The sequence below is a fragment of the Nipponia nippon genome, unplaced genomic scaffold, assembly GCF_047370975.1.
Source record: "Nipponia nippon isolate SJK-2023a ecotype South Korea unplaced genomic scaffold, ASM4737097v1 scaffold_12, whole genome shotgun sequence".
NCBI classification, from domain to species: domain Eukaryota; kingdom Metazoa; phylum Chordata; class Aves; order Pelecaniformes; family Threskiornithidae; genus Nipponia; species Nipponia nippon.
In genome coordinates, this window is record NW_028262313.1 from 21015523 (window position 1) to 21031869 (window position 16347).

The window sequence follows — 16347 nt, forward strand, 5'->3', positions numbered from 1 at the left end:
CAAAACTTTGAGGATGAAGAGCTTAAAGAAATAACAAGAGTTCAGGAATAGTGAGATTTTCATTCTTCATCCATCATTGCCTGCTAGAATTAACTTTACTCCTTACTATTTTTAAAATATTAATCCCAAACATCTTTCTTGGAATAACTTTCCCTTCCCTTCCTTCCCTCTTTGGGTGCAAAGGAGAAGGGGAACTGCTGGCTTCCCACCTGCTCCCTTCCTAAGGGAAGGAAAAGAGATGGGTTTGAAGGGAGCTTTACGTTGCAAATCCAAACTTAATCTGTGTCATTTTATTCCAGTTGCTCTGGATAGCTAGATTCAACGGATGACCTTGCCCACACCTGGCAGGTATAAAGTAAAAGAAGGCAGAGGGACTGTTTCTGCTCGCTTTTAACTAGACATTCTGCATTTATTCCTGGCTTTCATATTTTTATTTGGTGTTCAGCATTTTCACCTGGAAGAGAATTTTCTCATATAGCTAAAATTCTAAGCAACTTTATGGTTATTTTTCCCTTCAGTCCAGGCCACGGAATTGTCAATTAAGGACTGAGAGCCCCTAGCCCAGCAGTGGGTGACTGTTCAAAGAGGGCGGCTGTATCCCCATGAGTGGCTTGGACATCATGCACAAGTGCAGCAGACAGTGGGAAGACTGACCCTCCCGTCGCTCCTCTGTCTCCCATCCATTTCCCCCACCCCCAGGAGGCTGGGAAGGAATGCAAGCCCAGCCTCCAAGCAGGGCTCCATGTCCTTTTTTCTTCCGTAAGAGCACAGTACGTACTGTTGGTGAGCAGGTGATTCTGCTGGAGAGGACTGAGTGGGTGCGCACTTCCAAGGCTCGACTGCCCTGACAGTGTGGGATGACCAATGCTGTGCTGCGATCCCGTTGTAATGGGAGACTGAAGCTTGTCTTTATCCCAGGAGGATTCACTCCCACCTGCAAAACAGTGTACAAAAAAACCCCATAAATGACATACACTTTTCTTTAAAAGACATTTTTCTTGGTTAACAACGAGCTTATACTCTTTACCACAGCTAAGCACCTAGCACAAACACAGCACCTGAAACCTACACCTGATTTTTAAAATAAACCAATAAATATGCATCAGGCAAAAAAAATGATTAGAAACTTTCAGCACCACATATCTTCATAACACTAGTTTCTGGAACAGGAAAAGCTAAATGTTTAAGGATAAAATCATCCAAGTAAACATCAGTCACAATTAAGTAAATAAGGCAGAAAGGGAACATCTGAGACACTGAATCACAGTCTCCTGTTATCCCAGGGAATCAGGACACCCAGTCCCTGCCAGAGACTAATCAGTGTCCATCCTCCGGCTCGTCAGGTCCCTCGGTGCTGTTCATCTTACTGGAGAGTCGGTCCCTCCAATGCTCAACTCCAATTCACTCCCTCCAGTGCTCACTATCATTCTAGCTTAAATCCATTCCTGAGCAGGTTACAACAATTCATCCTTCTGCTATGCTATCTTTGAGCTTAAATAGCTTTCCCTCCACTGCTGGGTTTCATCCTGGGCATGTCCTAAGTGAAATACTTCACTTTGCTAGGTTAAGCAAGCCAGGCATTAGGCTGGGCTTGGAAATCATCAGTGTTCAGGAATTTAAATGTAATGAGTCCAGATATCTATTACGCACAGTAATTACTGTCTGCAACAAAACCACAGCAGAGCAAACTAAGCACTCGTGTTTGGCCTAGAATATCCGTTTGGTCTTACGAAGAGAGGGTGTTCCGCAGCAATTTTACACATTGTAGTTTTCTTCAGAATTACACTTATACACTTGAATAACAACAAATTCCTTTTAAACAGCAGTTAAGTAGACCATGTTAGTGAACTCTGAAATACATCTGGTCCACAAAACAAACCACCTTACAACAGTCAGATTGAACATTTCTAGAGTAAAAAGGTATTTCAAGTACACTCCCTTCGCAGGCACACCCCACATTTTCAATTAGATTATAGATTGTTATGGAAGTGTGTAACTGCAGTATTGACTTTGTTTTGAATTTATGAACAAGAATTTCAATTAGAGTAAGTAAATAGATTACTGTGATGCAGCAGATAGAGGCAGCAAGCAAAAAAACGTTTTAATTGAATATGAAAGTAACAGAAAAATTCCATTCTTTATGACAACACTTATTTAATAAACATGATTAATATGGCTAAATGAGAAAGTTTGAAAGATCAATGATTGAGAAAAAAGGAAATCACTCCATCATTTTAGCACTGTGTCCAAGTATGAATTACCTTCCTATAAAAGATTTGTAATTTGTAAAATGATGAGTAATACATTGACAAAGAAAGATACACTAAATTATGCCATGTGATATAATATAACATGGCATAGTGCAGTAATTAGAAGACCTACTACAGTTAAGGCTGTGTCAGCATCTTTGTTATTTAATATACTGTATATGAGCTCTTTCAAATACCATTTGACTGATACTTAGTATAGAAGTTGTTCATTCTCACTCTTGTGAAACAGAGGCGGTATTATTCGGTAAAGCATTTCTCAAGTTAAATGGGTAATTTAAGAAAGATTTTCTGAGGAAATGCTTAGCATTTGATTTTACCAAATGACTTTTATTTTTCTCCATGCGCTTTTTCAGTAAATTTAACATTTACACTTTATTCTCCCTCAAAAAACATACGACATGTACCTTAGCATGAATTTTTTGCTTAGAAATAGATTTTGTACATGTAACTTCATGTACCAGGGCAGCGCCCACGAAAACTGTGCACAAGCCAGTTTGTCAGAGATTTATAAATGAAAAGAAAAAAACTGCACTCTTCATCTAAAAGTCTCCCTCACTCCGTTTGTTTTTCTCCAGCACTTCCAACCTCAGACACAGGTGGCCTAAACTCTTAGCTCATTTACTTATTCTGGAAGTTTCTCTTCTCTTTCCAAAGCCCCGTGCATCTACCCACCATCCCGTGGCCCTGAAGCTGGACTATCAGAGCGTCCTACCAGCCTTCCGTGCCCAGCTTTACAGCTGTTGCACATTCCGTAGGAAAGCACAATTATGCCTATTGTACAGATGGAGAATTGCGCTGCACAGCAAAGTGGCTTGCTTAAGGGAGTACAGGAAACCTGCAATGGAACAGGAAACTGAATCTAAATTATGCCGTACAGTCCAAATCACGGGACCAGTTTAAGACTCCAGATAAGGAGTCTAAAATTAAACAATGAGCCATGCTACTGTATATAGAGGGGTGGACTTCAAGCAGTTTTTTTAGGTATATATGAAACAAACGGGGAAAAAATACATGAAAAAAGAAAGCAAACATACAACGCTATGGAAAATGACACAACAGAAAACAGCGGTGGAACTTACTTTACCTCTTGTATATGAGGGGAAATAGAGCTTTTTATTTATTTTAAATGAGAAAGAATATTTCATTTTAAAATATTAGTATCTTGCTTCATAAGTGTCACAGGAACATTATTAGAGCACTTAGAAGTCTGTTGATTTGTCAAAATGCCAATACATCATTTATACACTTTACAAAAAGCTTTACTTTTAACACTATTACCCTCTACCCATATGACCTTCTCTCCAACAGATAAAACTAAAGGACAAAAAGGTAATTTTTCCTTATCTTGTTTGCATTCTAGCCGATCTTGTCCCAGAACAGATTGTACTCAGCATTAAAAAAGGACAAGAGAGACAAGAGCCTCCATCTTCCAGAGCTCCTGGCGCTTGTCAGAAGGAAGCACAGAGACTGCGGTTTCCTTTAACGCAGCCACACGAAGCGGGAAGGCGGCGGCAGAGGCATCAGCTGCCCAGGCACCCTGAAAGGCTGCAGAATGCACTGGCTGCCCAGCAGAAGCAGCTAAAAAAAGGGTCTGACCTGCTTCAGCCATCCAGTTCAGGCCACGCAGCAAACGGGTGGTGTACAGTTCTGCTTTCAGATTTGCAGCTGAGTGCGCAATATGGATGGAAAAAACAAAGGCCAAATTGTCTGCGTTGTACACAGTCGCCTAGGCAGAAATGTTGTGCGTGTTTTAAAGGGCACAGATAAGGACGGACACTACATGGGTTTGGTAAGAGAAAGAGTTATTTACAATATACTTAATAATTAAAGTCTGGTATTTACCAGTCTTACCAGGTTATTTGAGCTAACTTATTTATCAGTGCATGAATTACACTTATGTTCAACTAAGCAAAAGCAAAACTAGTGTAACAAACCCCAGTCCATTCACTTCCAAATTAAAATGCAGTGAGAAGTAAGCATTCCCTTAATGCCATTTTACAGCCCAGTGGCCAAATTCAAATGGGGGGGGGGGGGGGGGGAGAGAAAAAAAAAAAAAGTGGCCAAATTCTGTATGTCTCTGTTCGCCAGCCCCTATGAACTCCTCCCTACGCGGACTCCGGCGAGTTCAGATGCACAGGGAGTTAAATCGCAGGTAACACAAACAAACAGGGGAAAGGAGGCTAAGCAATACATACACGTGCTGCTGCCGATATCCACTGTACTCACAGATCCACCGCACAGCTAGTTACAATCACATACATGTCTGTAAGCAAAGTGCCGCTGTTTACGTTTCATCTCGTTTAGTTGAAGGAAATGCAAGTGATAAGCTCAGGTTCAATTTTCTGAAAATGCTGCTTCTCACCCATCTTTGATTTTAGCAATTTTATAAGGTAACTCTTAAAGCTGCATGTTTCCTAGTAATAAACCTCTCTGTGCATTTGTGTTCTTCAAAACAAAACCCCAAAAAACTTTTTTTGGTGAAGATATACTTGTGAAGATTAAATTAGTGTCTTGTTTTTAGGTACCGAAAGATCTCCAGAAAGTAATCAAAGTTCAATTTGGTGACAGTTTCTTTTCATTTGGTTTCAAATTCATTTTATCAGCCTTAAAACTGTCTGGTCTAGCTAAATGAAATCCACTCTGTCAGAGGTACCTTTGAATTGAACAACCACACTGTTTCAATCCATGTCTGTCATTTTATTTTTTGTTGTGATACGTTTCTGAAAAATTGAACTCAAATTGTTAAAAGCAATACCATCTTCACTGTCCAATTTTATTCTAAAATTATTTTTAAACACATTTTTCACGCTGTCGGGCACATTAAGCATAACATCAGCTGCAAAGAAAAAAGTATTGAGTGCACTGCTATTTCAGCACTCAAAATTTCCAAGTATTTATCACCTTTAACTTCCTATAAGCGTTCAGCACACACAAGGCCTTTGAAATTTTTTGGCTTACCTAGAACCCCAGTACTCCTAAAACAACACGGACCTATTTGCCAGCATTCCTAGCCCCAGAATTTTCAGGTGTCCCAGACTATTTGCTTTCACCTAATAACATCCCAATCTCACCTCGATGCTGGGAAAAAGGGTCACTTTTTTGGCCTACACGGATTATCTTCTGCTGAAAACACTTCAGCCTACAGCTTTCTGTCACCTCTGCTCAAGGTATCAGCTTTTGAATGTCCCAGGGAGAGAAGATGCAGTAGAAAACGCTTTTTGTCGTATGTGATAAACTCACTACAGTGAGCATAGGAAGATACCACCCAGGCCATGGTCCCGGTAACCTGTCACTTTCCTGTCGGAAAAACAGAGAACTCTTCTGGGTCAGGATTATGGCCCATTTAACCCCAAACTCCTTCCCTCATATTGGCAGTAGATGATGCTATTTATGGAGACCACGCAAGCGTAGACGCTTTCTGTGGTCCCTTATTACCCCCAAACAAACTTTCTTACTTTAAAATGGGAATGAGATTTTTAATCAGCACGACACCCATCTGAAAATCTAAATGGAAGATTTGCAATGCATTTAAAGCTTTAATGCATTTATCTGTTTAGCTGTGTGTATTCGGCTATATCAACTTCTGGATTGCGCCCTACAAGAAAGCCATGAAAGTGTGTAGGGTAAGATATTAAAACTCAAGAAATCCAGTGATGGCTTTACTGGGCCACTTCCAAAAACTTATCAAGTGGTTCAGCAGATGTAATTACTGCTTAGCCCTGCCAAAGCTTTGAAATGTGCCCATTAATTCAGCAATTCCCAATCTGTCCATCAGTCAGTCATACTTAAAAAATATGTCTGTCACAACTTAGGTGAAGTAATCTGTTGATAATTATACAATAAGAAGGCATCTGAAATCTGAATATAATTTCTAAACTTTTTGAAAAGTCTTAATGACAGCAAAATCAAAGTTTATTTCACAGCAACAGGATACTGAAGATAACTGAGAATATGTCAGAATATTTGATGCCAATTTAATTACGAACAATTAATTCAGGAAGATACTTTTTTAGAAGATAAAAGCAGAGATGTAACATTTATTTAGGAACTTAACCATCCCTCCCAAACCATCAATTCCTTCCCTTTTAAAACGAGCAGAGAAAAAGAAATAAGAAGGTGGTAAACACAACGTGTTTTAAAGTTCCCAAATTATGATCGATGATTACAGTGCTAAAGCACAATACCAGAAAAGTCTCCTTGTCGTTGGTTACCTTGGCAAGTGAGACTGTGCTACGGTGGGCCTTCCCAGCCAAAACAAAATCTCACCATTAAAATCAGGTGCTCCGTGTCAGAGGCTCGTAACAGCGTAAAACCTGTTCTCCCTCTAACAACAGCCGGGGTCATTCATCCCCTCAACTGACACACACACAAGTGCTGAGGGCTACTAAAATACGGCAGGGTGTTTTCTCCTACTTTCTAAGACCAGCGTAGAGGAACTACTGGCTGCAGCAACTACATCTTTTCAGCAAAACAGCCTTCTGTAGACAATTGCTAAAATAGGGATGGCCTTTTCCTCAAGTAACTAATATCAATAAATGGGAAAAATATTGCAAAACAAATAAAGACATGCAGGAAGTGGAAAGAAAATGCAATATGATGTAAGGGCCTAGTTTGATAAAAACACAAACTGCCCAAAGTGGCAGTCTCTTCATTTAAACTCAAAATACCAAACATACCTCAATGGGTCACAGCTGATTCAACTCATACCACCAAAGCACCCCATTAAAGCTAGATTTAGCAAGGTGAAACATCATATTTATAGAAAGTTAGATACAAACTATCAGAATAACTTTCGTGAAAATACACTAATATCTGAAAGCACTTCTCAAAGCTAGCTACTCGTACCCATTCTCCTCTTTTCTTTTGCTGATTTAGTCATGCACAAATATTAATTTTAAAAAGTTGCTTCTTGGCTAGGAAGGAACATGACACACTGGAGAAAAGCTCTGATAATAAATGCAGTCTTTGCTTCTTTGTTACCTGGTAGTTAACCATGTGATAATGAAGGGGGTAGGGGGAAGCCTGTAATCTTCATATCAACAGGCAGATATTTATGGCTTCTTAAATGGAAATTAGTCATGATATTTCAGGAGGGAGGGGCAATATAACTAAAGGAATAACGGCTCCCAGAATGATTGCATACAAACAGCTACAGTTCACCTAGCCTACTGCCTTGTCTCCAGCAAGGGCCAAAAGCAATACTGACTACAGACTTTAAATACAGAGAAAACCTACAATGAGAATTTCCCAGAACACTCTCCAACAATTTATGTATTAGGAACTTCCTGAAAAAGGTATTTTCCTTGAATTTAATAACCTTTAATAGATTTTTCTTCCATTAAATTAAACAGATGTCAATTTTTTGCCTCTACGATATCCTGTAGCAAAGAGTTCCACAGCTTGCCTATGCACTGTATGAAAAGCTATCGCATGTTATTTGCGGGTGTGTTGTTGGGGGGTTAACTTGGCATTTGCTGCCTTCCTCTGATGTCTCCTAGTTCTTGCAGTGGACGAAATAATAAATAATTAATCCCTATTCAGTTTCTTCTCTACCACGTGTAGTATTATTCTTGGAATTAGGGAGTTAGAGTTAAAACCTAAACTTTCTTTTGGATCTATGTCAACGTCAAAAGCACGTGCAATCCCTTTCCTGAGAGATAATAAACGACCTGTCATCTCTGTCACTCCAGGTACTGTTGTAGGAACCTCAGCCAGTTTGAGCTAGTGGGCAGACAATGTAACTTTGCATTCTTGCTGGACAGTTGGGTCAGGGAGACCCCTACCCCTGACAGCTTACAGAACATGCTTTTGACAAAAGAGGGCTTCCCAAAATCTGCACAGATCATTATTTCCACAGACATGATGTTGGTGAACTCCGAAGAGAAGACAACCTTTAAATGTTCAATGCTATTTTGAAATGTAACCACAGGATTATGGTTCATTCTTGCGTAACTGATCTCCGCACTCCAAATGGTTACTGTTAACATTTTTAGCAGTAACTGTGTGACTTTATTGCTATTGATTTTTCTATGCAAAGATAACAATACTGTACTAGAACCTGAGATCTCTTCTGGTTTAGGACCATCAACAAAAAAGTAACTGTTTTCTACTGCAGGACCAAATTCTGTCTTCAGAAAGACGTGCATTTCACAGACAGAAATAAGGTCAAAATTCTGGTCTGTCATGTTTTTATTATTGTTGATGATGCACAAGCCAGAAATAAAACAGCTGAACTTTTCAGATCTTGAACACAGTTTGTAGGGCTGGCTGCCAGAAAGGATAAAACGTACATCCTTCTAAACTCAACAACTGCAGGCAGCAAGCAAGGAACTAAGATTCATGTTCCAGTGATGATAACCATGGACACCTTCACCCACCACAAACCAAGTGGGTTTTGCCCCCCCCCCTTTTTTTTTTACTTACTTAATATTTTCCCATATTTAACAACTTACTGGAACAACCACAGAGATACCTGTGCTGTATATTTTTACTGTGGCTGTAACTAGCCAGATAGTTTAGTTTGATTTTGAGAGGCTTTGAGAACGTCTTGACAACCACAGCAGATAGGTAACGCTACAGTACAAAATCAGATCATTCAAGTTTCAACAATTTATCATTTACTATTTCTTTGAAATAATTATTATGAACAGTTCAAGTTACAGATTGTAATCTTCTGAGTTAATTTGTAGTGACATAAATGAATTATGTATTTATAATCTTTTCAAAAATTCCTAATACTAAAAGAACTCTGTGTAATATAAAGTATGGCTTGAAAGAATTAAATACAGTCTGTGGCACTTCATACATACACAGTTAGACAGTCTGCCGAACCCCTGCCAACTTGAAGCACCTACAGAGAACGCAGTGACATTGGAGATTTCACTAGAGGATGAGAGGTTGCAAAAGGGACGCTTAGCATCCTTTTATATTGAAGCTGAATGACTGTAGAATCTCCGACGAGGTTTACCGTCACAGCCCCCGTTTCCATGAAGGATCAGTATGTGCAGACACTTGGACTTGCAGAGTTCCAACAAGTTGTGTCAGTGCGGGGAACGTTGGCAAAGTATATACTAATTCTGAAGATACACCATTTTTCATATCTGGCATTTGATTCCTTGCACTAAGTTATTACTGACTTCCAAAAAATTTAAAATGCTGCCAAAACCAGGAGAGCCTGTGAGTAAACCTAATTCACATAAAAGGTCAGCAGTGAAATCTACTGTCTTTATTTAATGTCAGTCTAAAAATAGCATGCAAACAAATCTTGAGCAATATTAGCAGCCAACTTGGTTCTTCCTTTAAAAATCACTTTCATTTTTGCTCATAGCAATAGCTGAATATATACCTACCACAGCACTTGGACATCTTACACATTCACCCAATCTTGGATTTTCAGAATGTTTTTCTCATTCAGCAAACCTAGCCATTAGGTGCTCTCATCTAATCTCTACTGCAATTCTCCTCAATGAGTATCAGTGGGAGCTTTGCATTGGCTTCTCTAAGGAGCAGGATCAAACCCCTAAAAAAGACGAACAGTGCCAAAGAAACTATTCAAGAAAATACATCCTAAATTTGTTATTGTGTAAAGGATATTCCACATCTTCAAATTAATATTTCTTTCTGAGGTATAAAAACCATAAAGAACAGCTATCATCAGAACAAACATTATTAAAATGTTGATATTAATACCAGATAAAGTGAAAATATTTCTTAAGAAGAAAAAGTGAGAGGCTTCAGCAATAAAATACAACAGCACAGTGCCAAGCTGAACTTAACTAAGCTTGAGGTTTTGGACAGGATTCATTTCTGCTTGTGGTGTAAGTATGCACCACCTTGATTATCATTTAAAAAAATACTGACAGCTTGCCTTCTCATACCAATGCCTAGTAACAAATTCCAAATGTTTTGTCACATTTCTTGTGAGCAATGCCATCTGCCAGAGGTGGCATTTCATGGCTGTTTACCCTGACTCCCTCCAAGAATTCATCTGCCACTATCTAATGCTGCCTGAATAAAGGGGATTAAGACTCTGATGCAACAGAGACTATTGATAATGTGGTATAATTGGGAAGAAATGAAGATAAATGAGGTTGAGGATGGAGAGGCAATTAGTTGAGCTGCCTGTACAGCTGTGTTCTCGGCCTAGCTCCCCTGGCCTTTTCTTTGGTGAGGTATGTGCAAATTAAACATAATGACGAATACACTCTTCCCAAAGCTCTTTAGTTTGGGAAGCCTGAAGATATGATTCTCACTTCTGAGATCCTAGGCAGTATTCATTAAAAAAAAAAAAAAAAAAAAAAAAACAACCAAAAAAAAAGAGTCATACTCACTGTTGAGATTTTTAAAGAGCAATGCCCTTTGCAGCAGCACACGTACGGCACAGCACCTGTTGTTTCAAAACCCAGCTCTTCATCTGGCAGCGGTATACAGCACCAGGGCTGGTTTTGACCAAAAGGAATGAGGCTTCTGCCTCCCGCAGTGCCACAGGGAGCCTTGACTGTTCCACCACTCCAGACATCTTTGATACCGATATTTGGTGCTTCAGTCTGCAAATATCCTCTATCCACGCAATTGGTCAAACAACCACCCCTGAAATATGGATTCTTTAAAGTCTAGCCCCACATTTTGCAGCTGGACCTCCATTTTTTAAATTGTGCTAGCTTTTAAAAATACTGGTCAAAAAACCTTAAGTGAAATGTCTTCTATGCACATTTTACTCTAGAAAAGATCTTAGAAGTGATAGATTTTTAGTCATAAATATAATACGAAGACAGCTACCCAGATAGGAGCCTTATTTCTAAGCTACATTATTCAGGTGAGGCCAAGTAATCAAGCTTGAATACCTTGAAAGGTATTTAAATCCAAAGCGAACATGGTCAGACTACAAACCTCCAAAATCAGAAGGCACAAATCTGCAGTCTGATTTGTAGTTCTTCGTTCAAATATATTGAGATACGTTCATACAGACATATAAAAACGTGCACATATATAGTTTAACGTAAACATATAAAAAATACATTTGCCACAAGAAACGCCACTGTGTTTCACAGAAGATTCTAACAGTTTTTTGTAAATGTCAAATAACGTAAGATCGCTTTTAGGAAAAAAAAACTATTTACAAAGGCAGCTTTGGCATACAGACATGTTTGCCTATCCACCACATGTGCATTTTGTGCTTTCATATACAAGTGATTCTGTCTGAATTAGGTTTTAGATGAAAGACTTGATAAAATTGCACTTTTTGCTGCATCCATACTGTCTTCAGCTATTTTTAAAAATAATTTTATGGATTACTTGAAAAATGCTCCTTAGAGAAAGACAACGCCTAGCTCCTATGCATAGAAGGGATTTTGGTAAATTTTGGAAGAAAACTTTAAGAGTCTTAAAAGAACAGCAATTTAATAGATTTATTTTGTAGCGTGAATTTTCAACAGAGTTGCTTTGTACTGTACAGTAGAGATTTTTGGTATATTCTCAAAGCTGAAAACACTTGAAATTATCCCTTTTCAAACTCATGGAAGTTCTGCAAAGTACAGTGTCTCCTCCTGATTCTTTGCATATGCAAAACCTTTCTCAACCCCAACACTGTGCTGCTCCCTGCTACCTGGAGGTCAACCAAAATTTCAGTTCAGCTTTATCTAACGTACTTTTCATTTTGGATTAGATTTCTACAAAAGACTAAAAATAGCTCACTTTTTATGAGGCAAACATGCCAGGAGAAAAGAAAATTATGAATAGTTTATACTTAAATCTATCTTGTTTTGTCTTACTGAAGCTGAAAATTTGGCTGAGGCAACTGTTCCTTTACTTAACTAAAGTTTTTAACACATAGTTCAGAATAGTGATTTTTTTTTTATGAGTCTGCAATATTCAAATTGCATATATTTGAATGGTCTTTTACTGAAACCCTCTTCTCATTGACACTGTAAATGAGCAAAATTGTTTACTGCCCATCTTCTGGCTTGACACTTTATGAAAATATTCCAAGTTAATCTTTAATCCTGTGATTGACCGTGTACAGCGCATGCAGTAAATAAGTCACGCTGAGCAGAGCTTTGGCTTTCCACTAGGAACAAATGCCCATGTCCTGGCTGGAGAGATGGCAGCAGCTCCCTCCAGCTCTGCCCTGCCTTCTCACACCTGCACCACAGCTGTACACACTTACCGACACTCATGTTGGCAGCCTCCGTCTCCTGGGATCACACAGGGTTGAGCGCTCTCAAACAAAGCCAAAATACACGGCTCTGTGGGTGCTCCTGACACGTGTCAGCACTGCTGTAGTCAACAATGCCCAATCCAGCATTTGCCTTTTATTTTGCGTTTGAGAAAACCGCTGCAAGACTTGCCTGATCTCTTTACACCTCAGCGTGCCCCTTGCCCTTCACCCACCGCGACGGCGCTAGCTGCCGTAGGACCGACTGCTGGCCGAGAGCCACGTGTGCTCCGGCCAGGCGGGAGGGAAAAGGTCGGGAGCATTTTTAGAAATGGCGGAGGCCGCAACGCAATGGGGAGACCAAACTCCGGAAAGCGACCCGCTTACGCACAGGCAAAAGGAGAAAAAGGATCAGAACTGTCCCTGACTCCAGTAGGTTACCAGCCGCAGAAAGGATGGCAATTTCAAGAATACTTCTGTAACCTAAAAGGTAGTAAATGCAGTTTCTGACTGAGCAAGCTAGAAAACAAAGGAAAGGCAGGTGATAAAACAGAAATAAACACATGACAAATTTTACACTGGCATGAACAGGACAACGAGCTGAAAATGAAATATTCTGTTTTCCATGTTTGTCTTGCTTTGTTTTTCCACTTCCACGTTGAAACATTTGTATAAGTCCCTCTTCTTTTTCCTCCATTTCATATAGCCCTTCCTCAGAGGTGGCTGCTAATTGTCTTTACATCAAAATCCCGTCCCCAAATCATAAAATGTGACAGACTCACGATGACTACAAGGGATTAAGTGAAGCCATTCCTGAGAAAATACACTGTGTTTTTATAGAATCCCTTCTCGCTGTTTTTCCAATGCCTCTGTGGTTACAGCTGTACTACGAGGCTAAATGTAAGTTCTGGTCTCTCTCTTCTCAATTCTAAAACTCAGACACATCCAATTTGAGTATAAAATTAAGTATACAATAAACAACAGCTTTTTGACTGCTAGAGTTTTTCTTTATTTATTTGTACCCTATTTTTAAATGATTGCTCATTTTCCTATTTTATAATGGTACCTACAGCAGTATTATATAAGATTTCTAAAGCTAAACCAACAACATTATTACAAAGGTAACTGTGATTTCTCAAAAGTGAACCTGGAAAGCAAAAACAAGTAACTGAAGAAGTATTTCTGTAGTTACTATCTTACTAAAACATTATCACAAGTATTTGTCTGCCACACTTCAGGTAAGCTTTTAAAAAGTGGTGTTGCAATGGAATATATCTGAAAAATGAAACCTAGGAAAGAGCTGGTAATGCTGTTAAAGGACCATCTAAAAACTACAGAAAGTTCCTAATGGAAGAAATGTTTTTCTGTATAAATGCTACCCCAGTCTATAAACTGGACTTGAAAAGATGTGATTTGTGGCTTACTGTGGTATTTGCATGAAAGAGGTAACGCACAGCTATAACTGATGATCGAGGATAATAGCCACGGTTTTCAACAGATTTTCAGAGCCCCCTGGTATATGCTGAGAACAACAATATCAAAAGGTTCCTCTCTCCAGCACTGCTGGTGTCAAGGTTAATGAGCTAAAACTTGTTAAATTGATATTACCAAACTAATGACTTTTTTATAGTATACTGCATGGATTTTAACAGACAGGCTAATGTGGAATATTGCTAGTCTTAATTGAATTAGAAGTTATTGCATGTATACAATTAAGATAACTAAAAATGGCGGAGCTGTGAGGAGATTGCCTATCCAGACCATGCTCTTGTCACATACCTCACGTGCTGCCACACATATACTTCCAATTTCAAATTCAGTCCCTGAATTCAGACCCCATTCAACTGCAAACATACAGAGGAGAGGAAATACTAGCATCTGCAAAGACAGTCTGGTGGCTCAGTAACCCTTAAAAAATCATTCATCTTGATCCTCTTCAGTTCTCTCTTTACCGATTCACACACTGCATGAGAAAAAGCCATGTAAAAACTACAGAGCCTCAGCTCTTGATGACTGTGCAAAAGATAAGCTCAACAGCAGGACGCAGGGAAATTGCCCTACTCCCAAACTGCGCCAGCTCCGAGCCGTTCGGCAGCTACAACCACCCCCAGGAGAGTACAGCCACGCACGCTTTCTGCCGAGGTATCCGCGTCCAGCAGGGGATGGGGAGTGCTGGCGAGTGGGAACGTGTGGCTTTCTAACAGTTGCAAAAACTTCTGCTGCGTGCTGGAGGAGCGCCCATCTACAGGGGATTTCTCTAAATTATATGTGTTGTAAATGGGAGGATACCGAAAACACAGATTTTCTTGAAAGTTAAAGAAGTCAGCCTCAATGAAAATTCCAGGACAAATCTGCAAGAAGTAGGTTACAGCAGAATAGATCTGCAATTTCAAACTTTTAAATTTGAAATTATTTAAGTAATATGAACATTATTTTAAAATATTTTTACATCAACCACACCATACGTTAAGACAGAGGGGAAATAAATGCCTAGAGTCTACATCCAAAACAGATGAACAAACAGCAGGAGAAAAAAAAGAAGGGTATTTAATGAATCATACTAAAATGGAAGGAGCTTATGAAAAATAAATGGCATTTGTAGATGATTAAATTTTGAAGGCAAGATGTTGTGTAACTGCACCAACCATTTATTTCAGTGCCATAACCGCATCTAATAAATAAAATACTTTTTTTTAATCCAAACTGAAGATTCAGTGCTATCTGATGACTTGGATTTTCCATTTATGTAGTACAGGGGCAGGGTTTGGGCTGTAATTAACCAAGGCGATTTCAAAGAAAGAAGAGCTCTTAGTTAGAAAGATAGAAAATGAGTATCCGTTGCTACCAATAGGACAATGCAAATACATCTACAGACAGAATTGCAGAGTTTAAATTCAGAGAGGCTCATTAGAGATTATCCTCCTAAATATAAGATACCTACAAGTTTCATGCAAATGCCCTTCTGTTTAGATAATATTTTTCTATTAAAGTTCAATCTCTCACTAACACAGAAATGTCATTTAACATACAGTATATACCCAGATAGATTTGGTATTTATAAAAAATGAAATTAAAAATCTTACTCATGCTAGCTATTCTAGTGTTTTCTAAAGGACTTTTCTCCCTGGACCTAGGATTTTACATAGAAAGGGAATAAAGTTGGATTCAACTTCCAAAAAATACCTACTTTGTCAAAATCAAGAAAAATACAAGAGGTGTTGCAAATGAGGGGGAATATTTCTCAAGGATGAAATGTCAAAATCCCCCTCACATCAAATTCTTAGAGACAGTCAATCAGAAAACAGATCCATAGGAATCTGCAAGAAACTTCTTCCTACTACCTTTCCAATTTCCATCTGAAGTATGAGAAAATAAATCACAATTTAACTTATACGCCTTACAGGATAAGGGGAAAACGCAGCCTCTCATGTCCCATGACATTAGTAATTGAATATACAGCTCTTATACAGGTATGCTGGAAGTTTCACTAGTCCCAAAGTTTCACTTGCCTCCATCCTTACAGTAGCCTGAGCATCTTCTTAAAAAAAAGAATCTATTCTCATTTTTATATTGTACAAATGTAGAACAGACACAAAATGCCCAATTTCCTAGATTTTAAATATCAATGCATGTCTGATCTTAAAGGCAAGCTCAACATTTATGTCTTGTCTTGGTGATAAAGTTCATGAATATATAATGAGAGCGGAACAACTCTGCTACTGATTAAATGTCAAAAAAGGTTTTATTGTCAAATATACTGTAAATACAGAAGATATACAACAAAGAGCATTAATTGCAGCTGGCTCTGTACAGCTTAAAAAATGCACATGATCTAAACAGGAAATGTTGATTTTCAGTTTCAGCTATCAATTTTAATTTACCTTCAGAATGTACCTCCAGTCAACCTGCAAAGATAGAACGAAC

The 16347-nt window shown here is 38.8% G+C and overlaps 1 protein-coding gene across 5 annotated transcripts in view; it reads right to left on the minus strand.

The window, feature by feature from the left end:
- Nucleotides 1-16347, minus strand: part of DACH2 (dachshund family transcription factor 2) — a 310552-nt gene that overhangs the window by 69993 nt on the left and 224212 nt on the right. For all 5 annotated transcript variants that reach the window (XM_087749118.1, XM_087749117.1, XM_087749116.1 and 2 more), the window contains exon 4: nt 779-934. In XM_087749118.1, coding sequence (XP_087605244.1) covers nt 779-934 — 156 coding nt within the window. The remainder of the gene's footprint in view (nt 1-778; nt 935-16347) is intronic.